Raw genomic sequence first — 25,843 nt, 5'->3', positions numbered from 1 at the left:
CATGCAGGAAGTCTGAAAAAGAAGAACTTGTTACAGAATTACTGACCTTCAGTAAAGTACCTGCTGCATTCCCCCGGAACCACAGCACAGGGCTAGTTAGCACAGTAGGTTCTCAAGTCTACATTCGCAAAAGACATACAGTCTGGAGACTGAAGTTGCTTCTACTCTTTAGAGCTGGAATGTGAAGGAATGGTGCTAAGGCAATGTGAAGCCCAGATGTGCAAGCTCCTTTGCCGGTAATGCCTGCCTGGTTGTTTGTTAAAGGCAGTGTTTCAGGTATCTGCAAACAGTTAAGTCAAATAACCGCCCCTTCTACTGTAAATGTCACCTTCAGGAGACAGGATGAGAAACTCTGCAAGTAAGATAAGATGTCAAGGCAACCCACTACTCTCTTAATGCCACTGGCCTCTCAGCCAAGAGCAAACATCAAGTGTCTGAATTTCACCTTTCTGCTCCCTGATGTGACTTTTATTGACACAATCAGTACTTCACTACAATACATTTCCCTTTCTTTTGCTTTTCTGTTAATTTGTGATCAGATTCTTCTCTTTGTCTCTTTTCTTCCTTGTAGCTTTCTCCCTTCCCATTTCTCCTAGCTTAACCACAGTGAAATGTCTTATTTTTATTTTCCTAAGTGATTCTGTCTCTTCCATTCAGTAGCATTTCTCTGGGTGTGCTCAACCTTGCCAGTCAGAGAATATCATCAGGAAAAATCTCAAGAACTGAAGGTTAGCTCTTTGGATTTCATGTGGAAATGCAAAATGGCAGCCACCTGACAGCAAAGATGCTTTGGAACAAGGCATTGGAATGGATGGGATATGAATAAGCACTGTGTTTTATTATTTCAAATAGACATCTGATGGTGAAAGACTCTCATGTTTTTTCCAGTGCATTCTTTGTATAGATTCTCTGTGATTATATACGCGTGATGTGTTTTTCAAATATTTTGAGTCATGTGGTCTAAGAGTCAGTTTTGTGAGAGCCTTTCCCAGATGCCAGACCAATAATAAACAAAGGAAGAATGTGTGGTATCTATATAAGTATGTTCAAAACCTAGGTTACTCAGCTTCTCATCACTCTAAGACATACCTGAGGTGATCAATGTACAAGTAGAAAAGTTTTATGGTGGCTCACAATTTGGGAGGATTTTTTTGTTTTTTAAGTGCAGGATAAATTGGCCCTATCACTTTGGTCTGTAGCCAGACAGCACGCCATAGCCAGCATGGCAGAGCAAAACCTCTTCATAGCCAGGAAAAAAAAGAAAGCAAAGAGGTGACCACAGTGTCATATTATTTTGAAGGCCACCCCCAAATGACCTAAGTCCTCCCATAGATAGAGCCACCTTGTGTAGGTTCTACCACCTCTTGAAAGTCCTGCCCTGGGGACAGCCCTCTAACATATGGGCTTAGGAGGAGACATTCAATAGCCAAACTATTGAAAACCCATCTATTTTCAGCATTATTCTGCCTTCATTTATTTTTTTAAATTTTATTTAAAGGAGCACAAAACAAAACAAAACAAAACAGTATAAAGGTACAAGTAATACAGAATTTCACAAAAAAAGTATCACTAGTTAATACATTACATATTGTCATCTTAGAAATAGTTGTTCAAGTTACAGGATTAAAACATACAAAGTGGACATTCAAACAGTGAGACTGCAAACAGTTGTGTTCAATGATCCAACAAAAATTTAGTAATATGGTCATCTATCTTACCACACCTAAACACACTTGCAGTTGTATCCTTTAGAGCACTTTTTTTCCCTCTCTTTTTACAACAACATTTACACATTTTGGGTTTTATTACTCCCATAGTTCTTATTACTTTTTTTTGGAAGAGAATAAAACCAAATATGACAAAACAAAGCAGTCAGTCAAAACAAAGGATGGACATAGTACATGATGTAAAAACAGAATACAAGGTAATCAACAATGGTTACCATAATGCCTCTTGCTACCTTAAAAAGAATTGCCTATATCATTAGGTATAATAAAATTGAACAAAACAGTGCAGAACAAGACTAATAAAACCTAAACATTGGAGACATTACAGGACTTCAAAAGAAGATAATAGTCAAATCAGAATGGGCGTCATAGTAAATCTTACTGCCTTCAAAGTAGTTGCCTATACCCTCAAACTGATACTATCAAACAGAACAAACAGAGTGAAATCAGTCAAAACAAGATGGTGGGAGCAATACAGGGCTTCAAATCAAGTTAAAAGGAAATTTAAAAAGTTACTATAATATATCCTGCTGAGTTTTTTTTACTTTTTCCCTTAATTAAAAAAAATAATAAAATAAATCAATAATTTTTTTTACAAAAAGGGGGAGATTGAGATAAAAGAGGATATAACAGCATAACAATATAGGTCAAAGCATAACAATTTCAGCAACCTAGTGCTTCATCACAGGATAACCTGACTTAATAGTGGTTACCATAGTGTCTCTTTCCTTGAAATATTTGAGTCTGGCTTCATTTATAAATATCTACTACAAAATAAGAAATATGGAAGAAAAAGAAGAAGAAATCTGGGTCCTAAATGTTCTGAATGAGATAGGAGTACATACCGGGGGGCCTCGAAGAGACTGAATGTGAGAATATGTTTCTGGCGGTGAAGATAGCACTATAGCACAGTTGACATTTGGTTACCAAGAATGGCCATTCCATGCGACATTAGCTCTCAATCACTGGAGATCTATTTCATGTTGGGGCCCCAAACTGCCTGAATTACTATGGAGACCCACTCTTAAGCAGAGGGTAGGGAGTGTATGGGGACTATCTGAATGGTGCTCAGAATTGCTGGAGACCATGCAAGAGACCATGCGTCTCTTGTTATTCTGAAATTTTCTTTGAAACTAATCATGCAACAAAGCAAAAAGATCAAGGACTTCTAAAGTCAGACTGACCAGGATCTGAAAACAGGCTTGGCTCTGGACTTCAGTCAGATTATGTGAACTGGATGGACCTTGGCTTTTATCAGTAAAATGAGTGCCAAACTGCTTATGCAAAGGATTAGTGTGAGAATTAGAAATAATATATGCAGAACACCTAGATGGTGCCCAAAATTAGAGCTACTATTATCAGAAGAATGCAGGGACCCAGGATGATCTAAATATACCATAACAGGTTAAGCAGGCTTAGAATTCTATAGCTGAAAGTCATAATGGGACCATAATTCATATGTCTCACTGCTGGGAAGCTCTGATTTGAATCTGTTACATTCCTGCAGGCTTCAACCACTAGTGGTACATGCATGACTGTCCTACTGGGTAGCATGGAACAATCCCATCAAGTGTCCTGAGTCACTCGATGGGACAGTACTGGTGATTTGAGATGGCAGGAATGTGTTAATGTAAAAGGAAGGAAGCTTGATGCAGTACTAGGAGTCATATCTGTACTTATGCCTACAATAAACTAAACTATGGCAATATTCATGTACCTCCTAGTATCTCATGTAAAAAGAACTTAGTTTCTCACCTCTCTTGCCTGTCTGCAACACAGCTTCTGATCCAACTGCCGAAGCTGAGCACTTTGCCAATTCCTAGTTTTCATAATTCCAGCTGATAGACAGAAGGCAGCAGGAGACGTGGGGTTGCTCCCTGGAAGCAGATGAAAGGAAAAGAGGCTTCAAAAGCAGAGGCAATGATCCATTTCCTCCAGGCCTCAGGAGTGTTTCCAGTGTTCAGGCTAAGAAGAAAGGTTTCAGACGGTCTTCATCAGCACCGAGTTCTGCAAGAAGAGGAACAACAGTGGCATCTTCAGGACAGTCAAATAAACTTGGCAGGAAAAACACAGTAGAAAGACATAGAGAGCAAGCCCTGATCACAGAGCACACTGGTCTCTGGAAACACTCAGCTGCTTGGTTGGCAGCTGACCTTTTCTCAATCTGAAATTGCAGGTATTATGTAAATGTACAAGGAGCATCTCTTATGTAAAACTTCAGGCGTCCTGCCATCATTTATACATTGACACACACAGCCCAATACCATTGGAAAAGCTTCAGCCAACTTTCATAGAGATGGAACTCAAGTACAAGCTCTCAGAGTCTTTAGGACAAGCCATAGACTTTGGCTTTAAGCTTCAAAGAAATGAAATTTATCAGTCAAGCCTGGTGACACAAGCCAATAATCCTACCAGCCTGGGGGTATGAGGCAAGAAGATCACTCCTTTGAGCCCAGCCAGGGCAACTTAGTGATTTACCAAGACCCTGTCTAAAAACCAAAAATACAAAAAAATAAAAGCTGGGGATGTAGGCCACTGTGAGGTCCTGGATTCAATCCCCAATACCACAAAAACATTAAAATAAAGCAATGGAATTTATCAACAAAACATTAGACAGAGTGAACATCTCTAACAAAGCTACAGAAACAGGGAAAATGGACAAAGGGAAGGTACATATCCAAATTCAATCAAAGCATGCCACTGGATGATTCTGGAGAGGTCACCCTGTGGATACCTGCAGGTATCAACAGCTCTGTTTCTAGCACTGGCACTTATGAGCTGCAGCTGGATTCACTGCCCCTGCTGTCCCTGGGGAATGCAAGCTGCAGGTAACCCCTGGGCTGCTAGCAGAACGACTCATCCCTTCCCTGCTTTCTGACTTCACCAGCATTTTGTCCATTTGGAGGACAGATGGTTATATCTAGTTCATCCGTCCCAGGCCACTGGCTTGGCCTGTAACTGTAAGGAATCCTAGTGAAAGATCCTTCCACACAGAAAGGAATTCCCAAGATATAGAACGGATTTTGCAGATGCTGTGCAGGAAACATAAATTGTCCCCGTAGAATGAGATTGCACAGCCAGTAATGCAGCCCTACCACCAAGGGGCATTCTGAATTTAGAGAAAACTTAAAAAGTAAAAAAAGCCAGTAACTAAGAATTTCAAAATCTAGGTGCAAGTGCTCACTGTAACTTACAAGCTGTGTGACATTGGTAGGTAAATAAATAGCCTTCCTTAGGTTTTTGCTACTTATAGAATAGTTAACAGAGCTGATGGGTATAACAGATTTTGCAAATGGTACTGAGTACATCTATTTTCCTCCTAGGGTCTCAAGTGAACCATCTGTGAAGCAAGAATGATATTCCCTGTACTGTATAGGACTACTGTGAGGTAAAGTAGAATAACAAAAGTTAATAATTTATGTACAGAGGGAAATTTGTGGCTGTCTGGGAATTGCCTGGAAATAATGAAGCTGGTGGGTGGGAGAGGGCACCAGCAGGGCTGAATTATCAGACTGACATAGATGGCAAAGAGGGTCCGTGTGGAAAATGGCTGATGACACAATGTACTATTTGGGGAGTGAGATTGTCTGTTATAAACTCTCAACATGAGGGTTCTGAACTAGGAGATACAGGTTTTATTACTGATTGGGTTAACACCTACCGTATGCCAGCTGCCTCCTTACACTTTTTCTATCCAACACTGTCCGCTCAGCCACATGTAGCTGGAGAAACATCTTTTGTCCTGACGAAATGAAGGTCTGAAGCAAAACGGAAAACCTCAAAGAACTAATCAGAAAAAGAAACAAGCAAAATAAGTGTTCAGGAGTCCCTGAGGCAGTCTTTGCAATTTAACTTTTTCCAACGTACAGAAATGGCCTCAAACTTTTTTTCTCAAATGACATTCAGCTAATGATGCTAGCAAATAACAGGATGCAAATCTGCCTCCTTACATTGCATCTACGTGTCACGGGGACATGGGGCATGGTGCGTCGGAAGGCACCAGCAGGTAGCAGTACCAGGGTCAAACATTGTGATCCACCCTTGACCTCCAGTCCTCAAGCTACCAGATATCTGGGTAGCCAGGTTTTAACAGGAGATTCGACAGAAGTGGAACCAACTGACAGCGAAATAACACGGTCCCTGGGGGCATTACCATGTCCTAGAAGGGGACATAGGCGTCTAGGGGAGAAATGACAGTCAGATGACACGTGCCCAACTGCAATAACTCTATCTTAAGGCTTTTTTTCTATCAAGGAAAGGGTCCAGGTGCACCTAAAAGTGTTTCAGGTGTCAGCTGGCAAGCGAACAATCAACATTACTACCTAGATTTTTAGGTAACTAGAGTCCCTAGCTAATTCTAAGTAGGCACCTGCCTTCCAAACAACACCGTCCATCTGTCACACCCAAGAAGCCCAGAACAAACATGGTGGCTCCGAGGGAGCGGAAGCACTTCTGCCCTCATCTAAAATGGCGGGGCGGGGGCGGGGCTGGTGGGCGGAAGTGGCTGACAGTTGATTGACTCCAGTATCGTGGCGGCCATGGCTGCCTCTGCGGCAGTGAAGCGGCTGGATCTGCGCGACTCTGCAGCACTTTTCGAGACTCATGGGGCTGAGGAAATCCGCAGGCTAGAGCGCCAGGTTCGGGCCGAGATCGAGCACAAGAAGGAGGAGCTGCGGCAGATGGTGGGCGAGCGGTACCGCGACCTGATCGAGGCGGCCGACACCATCGGCCAGATGCGCCGCTGCGCCGAGGGGCTGGTGGACGCGGTGAAAGCCACCGACCAGTACTGCGGCCGCCTCCGCCAGGCCGGCTCGGCCGCCTCCCGGCCCCCGCCGCCCCGCAGGTCAGTGCCGCAGCCGCCCGGGCCCGCCGACCTCATCTCCGGGAGTGAGCGGCATGGGCCGGCCCTGGAGGGCTACAGGTCCTTTCGCCACCCGTCGTCGAAGGTGTCTTCTGGAGCGGCCCAGACTTCCTCCCCGAACCGCTCACCGCTCACCGCGGCCGGACTCCCTGTTAGGGCTCGAGTTTACCCTTTTACCGAATTAGCACCTCCTGACGTTCTTTCCAGGGACCAGATTTCTCCCTTAGGTTCACACCTTCCCCTCCAGTCATTCATTCTTCCGCCCAGCCGTCTTTCCCTGTCCCGCCCCCAGGAATAAGTTCACCCAGCCAGGTGGCATCCCCACCTTTGGAGTTGGAGGGGATCTGAGGTGGCAAGTCCTGACATTTGAGCACCTGAACATGTTCATCATAGGGAACTAGGGCTCTTCAAATTCAGGTTTCCGTGCCCTTTTTCTTTTTCTTCTCCCAAACACCAATGGTAAGGAGAAGGAAGGGGGCAGTAAATGAGGAGCAGCCTCTGGCCTACCTGGAGAAAATTGACCTAGGGATGAGCAGAGTGAGGGGCATGGAGATGAAGCAGGTGTACGAGGCATTTGAGCGTAACCGGTGACAACTTAGTGTGATAGGGAAGAGTAAGTTGCAAAAGCACATTTTGATCGCTTGCGGGACCTTCTCATGCTACCCGGGTTACAGAAAACGAGGCTAGGCAATGGGGTAATGCATAAGAACTATATATGAAGAAGGTTGGAAATTCTTTGGAAGTTTTTGAAATGAATGACCTCAACCTTCCATGAACTGTGTGTGAAGTACTTGTTCTGCAGGTGGCCAAAATTTGCTGTGACTGAACCATACTTTCAGACTTATTAAAAGACCTGACTTTAGAAGTGTATTCATTTTCATAGTTACTGTATCTACTTTTCTGTCCCCTCCCTCGCTCCAAATTTGAGTGTCTTCTCTGTTCAGTTCACAAATAAGCAGCAGTCTCCTAATTCCTGCTCTGATCCATCCTGCTGAGATATTCTAGGTTATAAATTCAAGACAAGTTCATAAGAAATAGAAGTGGTTTAGAACAGCAGTAGTGAATATTTTAGCATAACAGATGAATTCCCAAAATAATTTACCATAAGAGTGGTAAAGGAAATCACTTTCAGATTGGGTCCTCAAGAAGGAAGGGCCTTAAAAACATGAGATTTGGAATGTAGCTCTTCGTTGATTTATGTTGCTATAACAAAATATGTCAGATTGGATTATTCATAAAGGACGAAAATTCATTTTGTCATAGTCAGCATTTTAGATGTCCGGATAAAGGCAGTGGCATTTGTTATGTGATAAGGGCCTTCCTACTGCACTAAGAATGGTGGAAAGGGAGACCATTAAAGGCCCTAAGCTAGTTGCCTCCAGCTCTTTTATAAGGCAGTACTCCTGTGAGAGGGGATGCTTGAGAGGGTGCATTAAGATGGGGAAAAGCCACAATCCTCAAGATAAAAGATTTGCATAGTTGGTGAAGAGCAGTTAACGAGGAAGCCCTTGGTGCCCTTTAAACAACAGGGCAAAAATAGTAAGGCTGAACATAAGGAAAATAGACAGTTCTTGCAGGAGGAGTGGCCTACAGGGGTTGCTGCTATCAATCAAGATATCCAACAGGATCACAGGTTAAGGAGGATAGGCAGGCATGGTGTGCACATCTCTAATATTATCATTCTGGGAAACTGAAGTAGGAAGATAGCAAGATCAAGCATAATTAGAGTGACAAGACACTCTCAAAATAAAAAAAGAGTTGGAGATGTAGCTGAGTCAACTGGGGTCAACTCAGTAATACCAAGAAACAAAACAAAACAAATAGCACTAAAAGAGCATCACTGGTAACCAGAGGATGAAGGTGTTTACTTTACATTAGACCTTGATACCCAGCCAAGTGGCACTGAGTCCAGAATAGTGAAACCTTAAAATACTGAAATACCTCTGACTTGTCATTTAGCCTGCAGAGCACTGATCTGGCTTTTATTTTTCTGACTTTGTTATGCCCTTCCCAACAGCAACCGCCAGCGTCCCAGGAGAAGTTTTACAGCATGGCTGCCCAGATCAAGCTGCTATTGGAAATTCCTGAGAATATCTGGAGCTCCATGGAAGCCTCTCAGTATCTCCATGCCACACAGCTCTACCTGCTCTGCTGCCACTTCCACAGCCTACTCCAGCTGGTTGCATCCAGTTCACAGTACAGTTCAATCCTCTCCCGATTTCCTATACTCATCCGGCAGGTGGCAGCAGCCAGCCACTTCCGGTAAGTAGATGCTACAAGAAGGTCTCCAGTGATTGCCAGGCCTTCATCACTGCAGTTTTATGGAATCTGTCTTCTTTCCCAGTATACTAGGGCTCTTCACCCAAGATGTTAAAAATTTCCTGCTGACGTTTGTCATCTTCTTTCAAGGTCAATAATTCTGCGTGAAAGCAAGATGCTGCTCAAATGCCAAGCTGTGTCTGACCAAGCTGTGGCAGGGGCTCTCTGCTCTACAATGCTCCTAGAAGAGAGTTCCCCTCGCCAAGCCCTCACAGATTTCTTGATGGCCAGAAAAGCAGCTATTCAGACACTTCTCAACCAGCTGAACCATGGTAGGTGTGACTTCTTTCCAAAATTTTGGTCCTTAAGTATAGAATTGAACAGGGTGAGCAGAGAGAGACTGGAGCATCCAAAGGGCTATGTCTTTAACTTTTCTAATAGAAATTGTTTAAAGAGAGTGATTTCTTCTCACAGGTTCTGGCATCAAGGCCCAGTTTTGCTCCTTAGTGGAATTGCTGGCCACCACGTTAAACCAAGCACATGCCCTTTTCTACACTTTACCAGAAGGGCTGCTGCCAGATCCATGTCTGCCATGTGGGCTGCTCTTCTCTACTCTGGAGACCATCACAGGCCAGCATCCCACCAGTGAGCTCTTAACCAACAGTTTTCTGGCTCATCCAATAGATCCTTACCCAGAGTCTAACTTGTTCCAGCCACTGGGCCAAGAAACTAGAGAAACATGGAGGTCATGGTCTAGTGGTAGAGGCAGATATTAAGCTCATTAATATGCAAACAACTGTTTAATGTCACTATTAGTCATTGCTATAAATGCAGAATACAAGTTGCCTTGGGAACTCTGACTGGAACTTGCTGGGGCCAGAGAGGACTACATGGCGAAGTGATCGTTAAACTGAAGGCTAAAGGTAGAGTATAATTTATCAAGGAAGAGAATTCCAAGCAAAGGGAAGAGAGTATATAGAACTCTAAGGCAAGGAAGATGGTAGTGTCATAGAGGAAGTGAAGAAGGCCAGTGAGGGTGAGGTTTCCTGAGTGAGATTTAAAAGAGCAAGAGAGGAGATAAGATGTTTCCAAGAGCCAATTAAAGGCAGGTCTTGTGGGCAAGGCTTGGGAGTGTGGACTTTATCCAAGGAACAATGGATACCTTCTGGGACCTTCCTAGATTGTGTAGCTCCTGTGTGTTCTCATGTATTCCCTTCAGTTGGGTAGCCTGTATTTCAACTGTAATTAAATAACTACAACTGGCTCTTAAGTGTTAGTGGGATCCCATAGGGTAGAGGGATGCTGAGGGCTCACTTAGGAGGCTGTCATTGTGATCATGGGGACAGATTGTAAGTTACAAGGCAGCTGTAGAAATGGAGCTCACTGGACAATCTTCATGTCTGTTGAAGAAAGGATTTTTTTTTGAGACAGGGTCTCACTATGTAGTTCACACTGGCCTTGAACTCACTATGTGGCCCAGGCTGGCTTCAAACTCATAGTGACCCCCCTGCCTTATCCTACTCAGTGTTGGGATTACAGGCCTGTGCCACCTTGAGCATCTCAAGGAAAGGATTTGATGATGGGTTGGTTTGGAAAGGGAGGTGTCCAAGTTAACTAGAAAAGGAGCTGATTTGAAGAGTCTGGTGGTGAGTTCACACACTAGAGAGGATTGATACGTTGGAATGGTACTGGGGTTGAGCAAATGACTCTCAGAGACACACCTGCAGTGCATCTGCATATGGGAGTTATTTGATACATATGGAAGTTATTTAAGAAAAAAATGTTGAGAGAGCAAGCAGTGCCTTAGAACTCCAGGAGTACAAAGGCACGTGGAAGTGTCTCCAAAACAGCAGAAATACATACAAAGACCAAAAACAAACAAGTGAGTGTGGCTGTGACCAAGTGGCCATTTCCAAAAAGAGATACAAGTATCATACAACCTCATCTTTGAGTGACTTGACCTTTCTGCTCAGACATTGTTCCCTTGTATTTTGGTTTCTCTCCCAGTGCTTACATTTGCTACTTTATGCCTTTCACAGAGGATGAGAATAGCTAATCTTGAGTGTACTGGAAAACAGAGTTATGAGTCACTTGAGAAGGGCCCGGGGTTTCAAACTCACAGGACTTTGCACATAGAGTACAGGGTGCATCACCTCTAAGCTGCACTGCATAGGTCCTCAAGGGTGATAGGAATATGGTGCTAAAATGTCAGAGATTGCCAGGTGATGTGTTACTGTAGTCCCAGGTCTGCAAGAGGCTGAAGCCAGAGGATCACTGATGCCCAGGGTTAGAGGACACATTGGCCATCAAAGCAAGATCCTACCTTAAGGAAAGAAAAACAATGTTAGGGTGTACACAGCACTGATGTCTTCCTTCTACTCTTTTTACCTGTACTTCTTCATCCCAGAGATGACCACAGTTACAGGAATTCTGATCCCTGTTGAGGAGGGACTGGATATATGCTGTACTTTATTTTTCCCTCTGTTGTAGGGTTCTATTTTGACTCTGCAGTGAAAACTAGATTTTTGGAAATTCCTCTGAGGTCCATTTTTAATAATGTATTTCCAGGTATGGCCTGGGCTACCTCTCACTGAGATTTTTCTCTAGGGAAAGGCATTAGTGTCCTGCAAGGGGAGATGAAGCTGGGCAGCTGGCTTAGACACCTGCCATCATCTGTCGTCGAGTTCCAGCCAGTGCTCCGAACCCTGGCACATCCCATCAGCCAGGAATACCTGAGAGACATGCTGCAGAAGTGGATCACCATGTGAGTAGCATATACCTCTGAGGCGGGCCTGGCCCCCATGCAGCCTGCAATGTGGCCGTACACGGGTCAGTGAGGTCTGTGCAGAGAATCCCAGCCACTTGGCTGAAGTGCCCCTGCGTTCCCCTGGGGGAGAACCAAGGAAGAAAACTGTCTTGGACAATATTATGTAGGGGCCCTTAAATTCTCTTTAAGTAAGAGTTTTCCAATTCCTAAAATTTTATTAAATGCTTTTGTATTTGAAACAATTCCATGGATCTTGAGAGTCTCTCATGTCTCCAAGAAAGTAAGAATGAAGAGGGCTAAGGACTCTGTGCCAGAGCCATTCAGAAACATTGGCACCTAAGTGCTCTGAATTTATTTGTGTCTGTGTCTCTGTCTCTAGGTAAGAGATTTTCAAGTAGGGGGGAATGGTTGCTGGAAGGCTGAGGCTGGTGGATTCAAATTTGACCCCAGCCTGAATAACTTGGTGATATGGCTAGACCTTATTCCCAGTAAATAAAATTTTAAAAGAGGCTCGGTATCTATCTGACTGCAGAGGTCCTGGGTTCGATTCCCAGACCCTTCACCACCTCAAAAAAAAAAAAAAAGGTTTGGAAACAAGTTATTGTCATTTTTCTTAATAATGGTATGGAAACCATAAGCATAATGAACTCATGGGAAATGTTGTTCAGGTGTACTGAATAAGAACGGGATCACTAACCTGCTTCAGTATGTGAAGAGCATGAAAGGTCTCTCTGGGATCCGGGATGCCATGTGGCAGTTTCTTACAAGTGAGCCTGCCAGACACAGCTGGGAGGTGGTGTGCTGGCGGCTTCTGGAGAAGCCACTCCTGTTCTGGGAGGACGTGATGCAGCAGCTGTTCCTGGACCGCCTACGTTGAGGCGGGAAACCACCTGGGCCCCCTGTTTCACAGCCGGCCCAGTGTGAACTTGTGTCTATCCTGAGAGCCTCCTGTCACTTCCTGGGTCTATTCTGTCCCTACTCACTACCACTTGGAGAAACTAGACCTGAGCAGCATACCAGACCTCACGTAGGTGGCCTGGAACAAGCCCATGTCTATCAGGGTGGTATCTTTTGATTCGTGCCACACCACAAAGATTTTCTGAATGTCCTGGGAACATTCTGAATGCTAAGATCACTTGCTACTTGCTCCTGTTGTTTTGAAATTTCATTAAAGAACAAGGGTTAGAACTGTCCTCTCATTCTCTTTCAGATTCTGACAAAGGAAGGCTTTGAGTCCATGTCCAGTAGCTCCAAAGAGCTGCTGGTCTCAGCTCTGCAGGAACTTGAGAGCAGCACCGGCAGTTCTACACCAAACAAGCACATTCTCTTTGAGCAAAACATGTCTCTCTTCCTCTGGCATGAGAGTCCCACTGACCTGCCTTCTGATGCTGCCTGGGTCAGTGTGGCAAACTGACCCCAGTTAGCCAGTGGTGGCCTCTCCATGAAAGCCCAGGCTATTAGTCCTCGTGTCCAGAATTTCTGTACTGCCTTGGATTCCAAGCTTAAAGGTTAAACTGGATGACCTTCTGACTTACCTTCCCTCTGATGACTCGGCCCTGCCCAAGGATACTGCCCCCATGCTGCAGGCCAAGAACTCTGCCTTTGACCAATACGCAGATGCTGGGACTGTGCAAGCCATGCTGCAGACTCACTCTATGGGGTGTGTCAAATACATCATGGGTTGCATCCAGGCGGAGCTGCAGAGCATCAAAGTTGTTGTACAGGCCCAGGAGGATGTCCTCCACAGCACCAAGCTGCACACGGTCCTCTTCATGGCCAGACTCTGCCAGTCCCTGGGAGAACTGAAGGTGTGCATTGTGGGAAGGTCTAGAAGTGCTGAGAAACCAGAAAGGGAGACAAGGGCTCCGAAAAAGCAGGCAAAGGGGAAAGCTCAGGATCTCATTCCCGGGCAGGCCCAGTGGCAGGAGGTGAAAGAATTACTTCTCCAGCACAGTGTGATGGGCTACCAGGTCTGGAGCTCAGCAGTTGTGAAAGTGAGTGAGAGGAGATTCTTAGGATCTTTTGTTTGCCTCCCTTTGTCTTACTCAGGTCTTGCTAACCTTAGTTCCTTAGGTTGTAAGAGAGTAACAGCTTATTTCACAGTTGTGTGCAACTTGCCTCTCCAAGGTGATTCAAGTGTAAACCTTTTCTACTTGTTTTTAACTTAGATTTTATGGACAGAAAGCCTTCTTTTTTTCCTTCTATCGGGAGAAATGAAAGATCCGTAAAATGTGGTACTCACCTATGATCCTAGTAATCTGAGAGGCTGAGGCAGAAGGATCACATTTTTAAGCCTAGCCTGGGCAACTTCATGCCATCAAAGTAAACAAAATAATAATAAATCATTGGGAGATAGAGTTCAGTGCAAAGGTGTGAGGTTAAATCCCCAATACCATAACAATCACACACATACACACATACACACACACACACACACACACACACACACACACACGAAAAAGAACTAAAGAAACATTTTTGCCTGGGCAGAGGTCTGTCTGCCTTTTTTTTTTTTTTTTTTTTTTTGTCTTTTTTGTTTTTATCGGTACCAGGGACTGAACTCACGACCACACACTTGCAAGGAAGGCACTTATGCTGCTGAGCTAAATCCCAGCCCTGGTCTGTCTGTCTTGCCCTCAGTGTAAATATCTCAATTGTGCACTGTCCACTGCTTACATATTGAGACAGTTAATTTTATATAAACAGCTCCTAATCTCATGAACTCAGAGAATGAAATCATAGACAAAAGGAAGAATTAGGAAATAATTTATTGGAAATAAGAGAAATATTTCTGTTCCCAGAAAGAGATTTTGAATGGAAATCCAAATCACTTAAGGTTTCTTTTCTTTTTCTTTTTTTTTTTTTTGTCCTGTTTTTATGTGAATAAGCAGAATGTGAAAAAAGCTTTTTTCAAAGAAAATGAGTTTAAAGCAGTGGGTCTTTGAGGTATAGACTGGAGAAACTGAGGAACTGTCACCTTGGCCTACTCTGTATGAGCTTTTGTGGAGAGGAAAAGTCCTTGTCTGTAATTTTATTTTAATCTTGTGTCTCTCTGTCTTTAATATTTTAAAGCTTATCTAGCTGCTTGAATTAGCTATAAATGGATGTGTGTTATTTTTTATTTTTACGTGATTTTATCTTAGGCTCTTCTAGCTGCCTCCTCACAAGATAAGCTGTTACAGTGTATGGTAGTGTTTGATGTGAGTAAGGTACATAGCATCTGCATTCCCCTTATTGGTAGTGGTAATTAGCAAAAAGAGGGTAGTGGTGACCCCTCATCATCCCACTTACACCCTCAGCAGCTTAATGTGGTTTGAAGATCATTCCAGGTAACAAACGCTACAGCCTGTAGGACTTACATGGATATTTTACTTTGATCACCAGGTTCTGGTTCATAGGTTTACCCAGTCATTACTTTTAGATGATGCTGGCTGCATCCTAGCCACAGCCACAAACTGGGAGGAACTGGAAATCCAGGAGGAGACTGAGTCTGTCAGCAGCATCACATCCAAGATCCGACTCCCTTCACAGGTGAGCACATCCTGCCGTCACAGGGACTTGAGCTGAAGAAGGGAAAGACCTCCTATTGGGGAAGCAAAACAATCTCAGAAAGTCATTCAGCATGCAGCTTCGGAGGAGTAGTTGCCGAGAGGTGTACCACAGGACTGTGGGGGCGTGAGGATGTGAGAACACCTAGATCAAAGACCGCTTTAGAAGCGGACTGATGATACTTTCCTTGGTAGCATGGGCCTTGTGCTGAGACAACCACTTACCCTGAAGTGAGACAGCAGCATTACAATGCCATCTGCCTGGTGGACCTCAGACCACAAAAGCGAAGACTTCACAGAGACTTTGTATCTGGGAGATGCTTGAGCAGGGAGCTCAAGGTCCTGGCATATGTGCCTTGAAAGGATAAATGGGCCCACTTTTGCTGTGTGACATTTAATGGGTATAAGTTGGCAACATGACATTCCTTTGTTTTTGTAGCCATCCTGGTATGTACAGTCCTTCCTGTTTAGCTTATGCCAGGAAATGAATCGGGTTGGAGGCCACACCCTGCCAAAAGTGACACTCCAGGAGATGCTGAAAAACTGCATGGTTCAAGTAATCACTGCCTATGAGAAACTTTCAGAAGGAAAGCAAAAGGTGGGTGTTTGATTGATCCCCCATTAGTAATAAACAAAGGCTTTTCTTTTTCTTGGTTGTTGCCAGTTCATGTCAAAGGTCTGGAGTGTTAAGTGTCACGCAGCCCAGGCATCCGGTCCTGTAAAGGCTCCTGCAGCTCTGTGGCTCACACCCATTCTCTTGGGGCATACTAGTCTCCCTGAAGGAGGAGGTTCAGGACAAGTGAGCCAGATGCTGGCTTTCAGAGAAAGGAGGCCCAGCTCACAGCCCTGGCACTGCCACCAGCTCACTGCAGACTTTGGGCAAATGATTAACCTTGCATTTCCTTCTATGTGCCCAGTAGGTGAAGTCTTCAGCTGGTTCCTCCCAGCTAACATGGAGATCTCCCCACTCATCCTCAGCAGGAGTGCCCGTTAGGAGGGCAGCTGCTCAGCACAACTGTCGCACAAGCAGGAGTAGGGGGAAGTCTGTGTCCCTCAGCCTCTGCTTCCCACTGCATTAGACACATGTGAAAGACAGGAGCAGTCCTGACGGGGGAACAAAGTCAGTGAGTTCTCTGCTAGGGTTCTTCACCATATACCTCCTTCACACACGAGGCCCTGGTTTGCAGAAATGACACTTACAGCAGCAGTGAGGCCTGTTTGATTAAGGGCAGGGTCTCCCTGAATGCTCTGCTCTTAGGTTTTTAGCCTTCCGACCCAGCTGCTAGTGCACACTGTGGTTGTGAGATTAACCCTGCCTGGGAAACACCAAGTTGTAGCCCAGTTGGAACACGCAGTTAGTCACTGTGCCACATAATGAGCCATGTGTCCCTGGGCTGGGGATTCACCTGCAGAAGGAAGGTGCATTTCCACTGACACAGAATTGGGCGCTGCAGCTCCTCTATGACCTGCTCCTCTATGACCTCCGCATTGTCCTCAGTAGCAAGAGATGAAGAGTGGTCATGGCAAGCTGGACTGCAGGTACTGCCTCTCTGCTGGGCTGTCCACCAAAGTCTCTTCCCAGTGCACGGAGATGCTCCCTGCTCATGGGGGCTGTTCTCAGTTTTTTTTTTTTTTTCACAGTAGTATTGAGGGAAAACAGCAAGCATTCAGGAGAATTACCATTCATATTTGGCAGTTGGGGCTTTTCCTGGGCTCATGCTATGCATTATGATCCTCTCTCAAAATGTGGTCAGCATCCAGAGGCCACGGCTCCAGGGCAGCCCTATAGTCACAAAGAGAAACCACGTACCCTTTGAGTAGGTGCTGGTGCTTGGCTGTGGTGGTCAGTTCTAGTTTACAGTGCTTTCAATTTACAGTGGTTTGCTGGGACCTGATCCCCTCAGAAGTGTAGTGCTGGATGCATTTCATGTCAAGCAAAGTAGGCAGAACTTCATTTCTCTGGAGGTCCAGCTTGTGACCACTGGGTATAATTTGAGATCTTAGTGCTTCCCCTAGAAACAGCAGGAAAGAATGGTTTTGACTTAGATATCAAATCTACTTCAGAACTTCTGTAAATTGAAAATATTGTAAAATTGTTTTTTCATCCTTAAAAACCCTGGAAAATAACGATGGTACAACTTTTCTAAGAACTGAGAAAGTGACTGAGCACTTGGAAGCTCTCATCGACCCCTTTGACCTGGATGTATTCACACCGTACCTCAACAGCAACCTCCATCTTCTGGTGCAGCGCACTTCCGTAAGTTGCCTCAAAATACCCTCAGCATGAACCAAATGCCACAGCCCCACATTACACAACAGACCTGCTCAGCACTTAGTTGGCAGAGGGTGACACGCAGGCAGCTGAGTAGAGATGCAAAGGCTGAAAGAGGATGAGGGAAAATCACATGCACTGGGGTGGCAGTGATCTAACCTCTAAAGTTATAGTTAAGGATTAATAAACTGTGATACAAACCTCAGAATGAGAACAACATGGCCATGAGATTCCATGAAAGAAAGTAATTTTGAAATATTCACACACTCAAAAGAACAGCTCCAAAAGTGACGGTTAGAAATTAATTGGTGGTGCTTACTAATGGAGAAATGATTCTCTGATCTGAACAGTAAAATCCTGTATTATGCTCTGCTCACTCTTGTACATCAGGTCCTGTTTGGATTGGTTACTGGTACAGAGAACCAGTTCACCCCTCGGAGCAGCTCATTGAACTCCCAGGAAGCCCACAACATACTGCCATTGGCCTCGAGTCAGATCAGGTGAGCCATATCATGAGAACTCTCACTGGGCTCCAAGGTTGCTCCTTCCTGCCCCTGAAATTCTTCCTCTCCTCTTGGAGGTTTGGCCTGCTTCCACTGAGCATGACGAGCACATGGAAGGCTAAGTCAAGCACCACAGGCGTTGAAACAAAAGCCCAGGTTAGTGCCCAGAAAGTTCTTCCTTGCTGATCCCATTCCACCCAACCCGGTCAATTCCCTGTGAAATAACAGTGAGAAAGAAGCGAGGGACAGAATGCACAAATGCTGCTCTTAATAGCAGCACAATAGAGAAATACAAGGTTTCACTAGTTTGAGCCAATAGAATATTTAACAAATGCCTGTTGCCACTGCCAAAGGGACTTATAATAGAAACATATCCCAGGTGCAAGGCTGTAGAAGATGTGCAAACAGGATGAAGTAGAGTAATAGGAGTAACTGCTCACCCAACATATTTATGATAGTAATTTGTAGAAAATCCTTTTGTCCTGGTGGCTTCATCTTCTATAGCTCTTAGTTGGGTGGCAAGTAAATGAGTTTGCTTTCTCCATACCTCCATTTTCCTCTTACTACACATTTCGTTTCAGTAGGATGCCATCCATTAAGCCTGAAGAGTCATCCTGGGTATTTCTGAATTCTGCTGTGTACATGTGTGTTTGGGAGCTCAGTTTGTCTTGTGGGGTTCAGTTGTTGTTTCTTTTCTTGTACAAAATATTTGCAACATGTCCTTTTGTACTGCCTGTCATCAAACGTATTAAGGTCACAAATTCTTCTCAAACATCTGGCTTTAAATTGGGGAGACAACTTAAGAAAAAAAGATAAAAAGAACTTTGCCAAAAATCCACACTCCTTAAGCATGGCCTGTGTTGTAACTTTTCCCTGTAATGCTAGTTTCCACATCCTGCTACTGGCCTTTAAATTCTATCCCTATTAGAGGAACAGACTGTGGAAAGCAGGTACATAGGGTTACTCTCTTCCTGGATTGGTTTTCCTTCTCGAGATTCAAGTTCTGTCAGATACTAAAACCCCGTGGCTGTCCCCCCACATCCTTTCCAACCTTGAAAGAGCAAAGTCCTCTTAGTAGAGCCATCCAGCTGTCTCAGCCCTGCTATGTGTGCTGTGTGGCTTCCAACTGGAGGGGCATGGACTGCAGTGCAGGGCAAGGGGAAGGGGAGCAGGCAGAGGCTTCAGGTGGACTCTAAGGCACTTCCTCTACATCCTGTGGCAGGTTGGCCCCTCAGCGCTCTCCAGAGCAGGTGACTGCACGCAGCCTGGCTCCCTCTTCAGACAGCTCACCAGTGAGGAAGATGAAACATCTGCATCTTCATTATTCAAACTCAGCTGGCTCTCAAGTATAACAAAATAACACAGGAGCATGCCCATCTCTCTAAATAAATACTACTGGACGAAACATCTGCACCTTCATTATTCAAACTCACCTGGCCCCCAAGTATGACAAAATAACACAGGAGCATGTCCAGCTCTCTAAATAAATAAATACTAGTAGACTGTTTCCCTGGAAGGTGCCTCTCCTCATTTATTCCTAAGCCATCTCATTCCCTCGTCCTGTTAAGGTTGACTTTAAACAAATCTAATCCTCCTCCAGTAGTCTCATTTTGTTTTTCACTTTGGACATGAGTTCAGCTAGCTTGTGTTTTGTCAACATTGATTTAGGCCTTTACTATTGAAATTGCATATCTTAGTGTCTTTTCTTGTTCCTAAGACAAAATACCCAACATTCAAAGTTAAAGAAGGAAAAATTTATTTCAGCTCATGTTTTGTAGAGGTTTCCATTCATAATCAGCTGGCTCCAAGGTAGGGTGGCAGGCAGAAGAGAATAAAAGCAAGCAAATTTCCAGTCCAAAAGGTACAAAGAGGGGAATTGAAAGGAACAAGAGCTAAGCAAATCCAAATTCCAGCATGGAAAATATAATTCCTGTAGCTCATGTCCAACATGCAAAGCAATCTGTGGCAAGATGTGAACTTCAAAGGGCTTTGGTGATTCACCCTTACTGTACAACAGGTGGTTGTAGCTCCCATGGCATTAGCTTTGGGTGGGCTGTGCTCCTTCTTTGCAGTTTTCCTTAATGGGCCACATTCCTGGCTTTTACAAACTTCCAGGGTCTCCAATTCACCTTTGGTTTCACATTCAAAGTTTCATAAATGCCCTCTCAGGCCTTCTAAAATCTGGGAAGCCTTCCTAGCTCCATAGACATTATATTTTTCACATGCCTAAAGCCAATATCACATGGTTACTGCTAAGATCTGCTGTCTACTAGCCAGGCTTCATTTTCTCTTGGCTATAGAGATAATCACCTATGAGTCAAATCCCAACAAACAACTTCCTTAGTCTGCCATCATTCTGCAACTTGGTTCTTTGGAACTCACTTCTCCTAGCAAAGTCTTTGACTTTTGAAATTATGACTCTGTAAAAGGTACAGTCCTAATACTTCTTGTGATGTCCTCTAGCCATCTATTCTGTTGTTCTGAAATACTTGGCTTTTTCGTGGTAGTCTTTTCAGGGACCAGTGTTTCCTATTCAGTCTTTGCAGGCTATAAATCTACTGGAGGTTCCTTTCCAGCCAAACTCCAAACAATTAAATCATTCTGTTAGGCTCTTTGCTCTTGATTCTCCACAGAAACCTAGTTAATATCCCCCAATAGTAGGTATGCCACTTTCTCAGCATAGGCTGTTTTGGAGTTTCTCTTGCTAAATTCATTAGTCTGCTGCCTTTATTCTCAGTCACAGGCCAATTTGCTGGATGAGAGCAAAATGCAGACAAACTCTCTGCCATGGTAGAACACCTGTTCTGGACTCCAACAGCTAAAGCCATCTTGCTTAGCAGAAGCCTCCTGGGCCTGTTCCTTAATGGCAGCTTTTCTATACACATTCTGGTCTTCTGTCCTCGGACTAGAGTCTCCTATCATGTACAGTTTAAGGCATTCCAAGACTGCTCTTTCTACTGGCATCTCTGAATCCTTTGAAACTCTTGCCATAAGCCAGTTGCAGAGGCTACTGAACCATGTAGTCAGGTCACTAACAGCAACAACCCCACTCCAATTCAGGTACCAAATTCTGTCTTTTCTCATTGTTGGGACAAAATACCCAACACCCAAATGGTAGTGACTGGCTGCAGCTCTAGGTGTTTCCAGGGGGAAGGACCATGTGAGGATGAGAAAATAAAGAACAGAGGTGAAAGCTGAGATCAGCTGGAGCCCTCTGTCCTGATGGGAGAGAAGGGACTGCTCAACCACTGGAGCACATTTATATACTCAAGAGAAGGATGTCCATTTCTTTTTTTTTTAGGATGTCCATTTCAACCTCGCTGCCTAGCACTTTGTTTGCCTGGCTTGCCTGGGCCCTTTGCCTTCTTGGAGGTTAAACAGCTTGTTTTTGAGGCTTGTTTGGGGGTGTCTGTGTTTTCAGAGCTGGCCTTGCATTATCCTCACACATGTGATCAATTTCCATCTTCAAAACTCCCTAACTATCCCTCTATTTTGTTTTATTGTAGCATAGGATGAGTGATCAGTTGAAGCTGGAGGGGTTGTGTTTGAAGAACTCTGCAGAATGCCTTTTCATTCTTGACCCCTTTTCGTTTTAAGTGCAGTCTAAGGATTTTAAGTTCCTGCATTCAGTAATTTAACCCATTACAGTCCATTAATCTGTAACAGTGTAGCGTGCAATTATCAGAAGGTATTAGGGATTTGAATTTGTTTTATGACTAATATATTACTATAACATTGTTTTATATACCTCTAGTAATTATGCTTTTCTGAAGGATGTTAAAGATAAGTTAAGGTGGGGCCTGCATTAATTACAGTCAGTTTTCGTTATCTACCAAGGTCAGTTAAGTTTCCTCAGGAAATGCCTTGGAACAATGTATAGCACCTCTTAGTTCCCTTTGTCAGTGTCACCTGTTTGGATGAGTCACAGCCATGGCTTGGCCAAGTTGCTTTCTATGAAAGCCTGGGAGGTCTTTTCTCCTGGTGACTTTCCTTAGGCACACTCTACACCAATGATCACTTTCCTCCGTGGTCTCGATCTTCTTGGGCAGAAGATCAGGGACTCACTGAGTATACACTGATGCAGCATAGGCTTTCTTATGTCTTGGGTCCTCATTGACCTTGGAAGGCTAGGGCCACAATAGTGACTATCCTCTTAGTCCCCCTATCTTTCTGATTTTTGGTCTCTAAACCTCAGTTGTTGAACATCCAGAAGAAAAGATTGACAATAGTACAGTGTAGTAGAGGCAGTAAGCTTGACATTATCATCTTAGGGAAATAGCAAGCACCTCAGAACATAAAATAGAACCATTATTTTTTAACAACCAAGGTTGTTTTAACATTTGAATACCAATGGAATGTTAACACTTGCATATTTTACACAGAAAAACCATAGAAATCAAAACCATACATGACATTACAGTTTAACAATCATGGTACTTTGTAACATATTTGAATTTTCCTTTTGACATAAAATACCCCTTTTAGTCAATCATCCTACCTAGTACATAAAATCTTTTACCTAACTTGTCTATCAGTTGTAGAGCAGCCTCTGAGGCATCACTGTCACAGAACTGAGGATCTACTTATTGCAGAGATGGAATCAATTGCCTCTCTGGGTCTGATCCATGATACAGTGGCACCCAGATAGCCAATTAGCATTCTCTGGAAAGCCACAACCATACCCTGAACCCCAAATTAGCTCTTAGCTTGGTCCATTCCACTGTCTAGTATGAAGATCTTTCTGAAGGACCCTTTTAACCTAATTGAATTGTCTTGCTGCTGCTGTAGTTCCATCGTCAGTAGAATTTTAAAATTGTCAATAGTACATACTGTCCAATGAAGTCTAAGTACCCCCCCCAGTTTTTTGTTTTTGTAACTAAAACAAATAAGCCAACAAAAAAAACCCCAGACCTTCTTTGAACTACATTTCAGTGGGACACGTTGACATATGTCTATAATCCTAGTATTCTAGGAGGCTGAGGCAGGATCACAAGTTTTAGGTCAGCCTGGACAACTTTGCAATTTAGTCTCTGTCAGAAAAATGAAAGAAGGTGTGAAGACTCTGGGTTCAAACTCCAGTATCAGAAAATAATAATGATAATAACTACCTCTTAATTCTTCTACATATCACTCTGTTTTTTCTACCCATTCCAATACTTTCCAGTAATCCAAAAAGGAACTACTCTGCCTCTATAGAAGAGTCACAGGCCATGTTACTAAAAATGGTCCTACAAAGCAGATAAGATGCATTCTGATCATAAGTTAAGACAAAAAACTAAAAATCAATGCCAATTTTGTTAATTGCTTCCATCCTGAACAGTTAATGTTTAAAAACACAACATAAATGTCTTAGAAAGTGATGTTAGAACTTTAGCAACTTAGTGTCAGAGAGATACTCAGTGGCATCCTAAAAAAATAATGGAAAGTAATAACCAAGTGATGCAGAAGACAATAATAAAAATCTTTTAAAAAAATTTTATTTAAGGAGAAAAAAAAAAGCAGAGGAAGGGTACAAGTTATACAGATTTACAGAAAAAAATAAACAGTAGGAAATCACTAGTTAATGGATTACATATTGTCATCTTAGAAATAATTGTTCAAGTCACAAAATTAAAGCTTGTAAAGTGAACATTCCAACAGTGAGACTGCAAACAGTTTTGTTCAATGATCCAACAAAACTCAGTGATATCATTATCTATCTTATACACTTATGTATACATGCAGTTATATCGTTTAGAGCACTTTCTTTTCCTCTCTTTTGTACAATGACAATTACCCATTTTGGGTTTTGTTGCTTCCACAGTTCTTATTACTTTTCTGGAAGGGAGTAGAACCAAATGTGACATAACAGAACAGAGTCAATCAAATCAAAAGGGTGGACACAATAGATAGTGTAAAAGCATAATACAAGGTGATCAACAGTGGTTACCATAATGCCTCCCGCTATCTCTAATAGAATTGCCTATATCATCAGTTATAATAAAATTGAACAAAACAGTAAAGAACAAAACCGACAAAACCAAAACATTGGAGACATTATAGGTCTTCAAAAGTAGATAATAGTCAACGAGAATTGGCGAATGAATCTCACTATCTTCACAGCTGTTGCTTAAACTTTCGAACCTGGTACTATCAAGCAAAACAGAATAGGGGGACATCAGTCAAAAACAAGATGGTGAGAGTAATACAGGGCTTTAAATCAAGATAATGGAAAGTCAAAGTGGGTTACTATAATATATCCTGCTATTTTTTATTTATTTTTCCCTTAATTAAAAGGATAAAAATAAAAAAGTAAATAATGAAGTGGAGATTGAGATAAAAGAGGGCATAACAGCAAAACAGTGCAGATCAAAACATAACCATTTAAGCAGAATAGTGTTTCACCACAAGATAATCCTGACATAAAAGTAGTTACCATATTGTCTCTTTCCTTGAAATCTTTGAGTATAACTTCGTATACCGTAGCATCAAATATATCAAAACAATGTAAAACCATTTAAGAGAATGACAGCATTACAGGGTATTTAGAATCAACCAACAGAAAATGAACAATGGTTCCTGTATAATCTCCTTGTCTTTAAAAGTTTTTGCTTATACTATCATACATAATAAAATCCAATAAGATACAACCTGTTTAGACCATTGGAGACAGAAGAACAAAAGCTTGATGAGACTTCAAAACAAGATGATACTAAATCAGTATTACCTATTAAGACGTAATTTTCTCCAAAATAGCTGTTCCTATCATTCAATCTTCTTGGCCTCATTTCTGTTGAGCTCTTTTTCTGTCATTAGTTGTCAGTTTGTCTTCTTCATTTTGTTTTCTGTTATATTCATTGTAGCCTCTCTGCCACTATTTCTGGATTCTTTGTATTTTTCTTTTTTAGAATATCCTGCAATACTCTCTGTAGAGTTGAATTGGTGGTTGCAAATTCCCCCAGTTCCTCTTTATCCTGGAAGCACCTTGTTTTTCCATCAATTTCCAGGGATAGTTGTGCAGGATATATCAATCTTGGCTGGAGATTATCTTTCAAAGCTTGAATTATTTCCCCCACACTCTTTGTGATTTGATGGTTTGTGCAGAGAAATCTGCTGTAATTCTGATGGGTGTTCCCTTCTAAGTGATCTGTTTCTTGTCTCTGACAGCTTTTAATATTCTGTTCTTGTATTGAATTTCTGGAATTTTTATTATTATATGCCTGGGTGTTGCTCTGTTTGGGTTGTAGGTGGCTGGGGTCCTGTATGCCTCATACATCTGAGTATCTTTACCTTTTGCTAAATTAGGAAAATTCTCCTGGATTATTTCTGTGAGTAGCTTTTGTAGTTCATTTGTTTGTGTCCCTACTTCTTCTTTTATGTTCTTAATTCTTAAGTTATGGATCCTCTTATCATCTTCTTGTCTTTGTATTATTGCTGTTTGTTTCTTTGTTATTTTTAAGAAGTTTTTCATTTCATTCTCCCATATTACAAATCTGCCCTCCAGTTCAGATAGTCTGTCCTTAGTTTCTTTCAAGCTGTTATGCCAGTTTTCAATAGAGTTTTTAGTTTCCTGGTAATCTCTTTGAAGCTGCTTCACATATTCTATGTTTTCTCTATTTTCTCCATCAAGCAATTCTCCCCTTTTTTTCTGTTCTTCCATTCCATCATCTGTTTTTTCTTGGGTGGTACTTAGCATTTCTCTAACTATTCTGCTTATGTCTTGCTTCAGGTCATTAATAACTTCATTCCTGAACTCATGTATGAGGCTCTGGAGATGTCTATTGGTGCCGTGTCTGCTATTGCCTGTTTCTCAGGATTGGGGGCCGAGGAGCCTTTCTTGTTGCTCCCTCTTCCCATATTCTTTGTTCCTTATATACAAGCATATATAGGAGGCCCAGCTTCCTTCCCTGTTGGCCACAGTCTGTTT

The 25,843-nt window shown here is 42.9% G+C and overlaps 1 protein-coding gene and 1 long non-coding RNA gene across 2 annotated transcripts; one reads left to right on the top strand and one right to left on the bottom strand.

Moving 5' to 3' along the window:
• Window positions 1-1,472: 1,472 nt before the first annotated feature.
• On the bottom strand, window positions 1,473-6,053 carry LOC134478192 (uncharacterized). Its single transcript, XR_010050678.1, has 2 exons — window positions 5,389-6,053; window positions 1,473-3,734 (listed from the first exon to the last, which is right to left on the bottom strand). It is a non-coding gene; the product is annotated as an uncharacterized LOC134478192 (long non-coding RNA).
• Window positions 6,054-6,235: 182 nt separating this feature from the next.
• On the top strand, window positions 6,236-19,453 carry LOC100733361 (conserved oligomeric Golgi complex subunit 1-like; the record flags this gene model as incomplete). Its single annotated transcript, XM_023561059.2, is given in 17 exon segments — window positions 6,236-6,574; window positions 8,606-8,850; window positions 8,998-9,179; window positions 9,322-9,492; window positions 11,455-11,611; window positions 12,283-12,291; window positions 12,293-12,483; window positions 12,820-13,115; window positions 13,117-13,608; window positions 14,999-15,145; window positions 15,602-15,760; window positions 16,575-16,662; window positions 16,665-16,701; window positions 17,311-17,419; window positions 17,825-17,934; window positions 18,015-18,093; window positions 19,160-19,453. Coding segments are annotated over 17 exon segments (2,949 nt in total), but the record flags the coding sequence as incomplete, so codon positions are not given.
• Between the last annotated feature and the right edge of the window lie 6,390 nt (window positions 19,454-25,843).

The sequence above is a fragment of the Cavia porcellus genome, unplaced genomic scaffold, assembly GCF_034190915.1.
Source record: "Cavia porcellus strain 051 isolate PalLab524CR breed Dunkin Hartley unplaced genomic scaffold, mCavPor4.1 scaffold_12, whole genome shotgun sequence".
NCBI classification, from domain to species: Eukaryota; Metazoa; Chordata; class Mammalia; order Rodentia; family Caviidae; genus Cavia; species Cavia porcellus.
The sequence above is the reverse complement of the archived record's forward strand: the minus strand, read 5'-3'. Positions and strand labels throughout refer to the sequence as shown.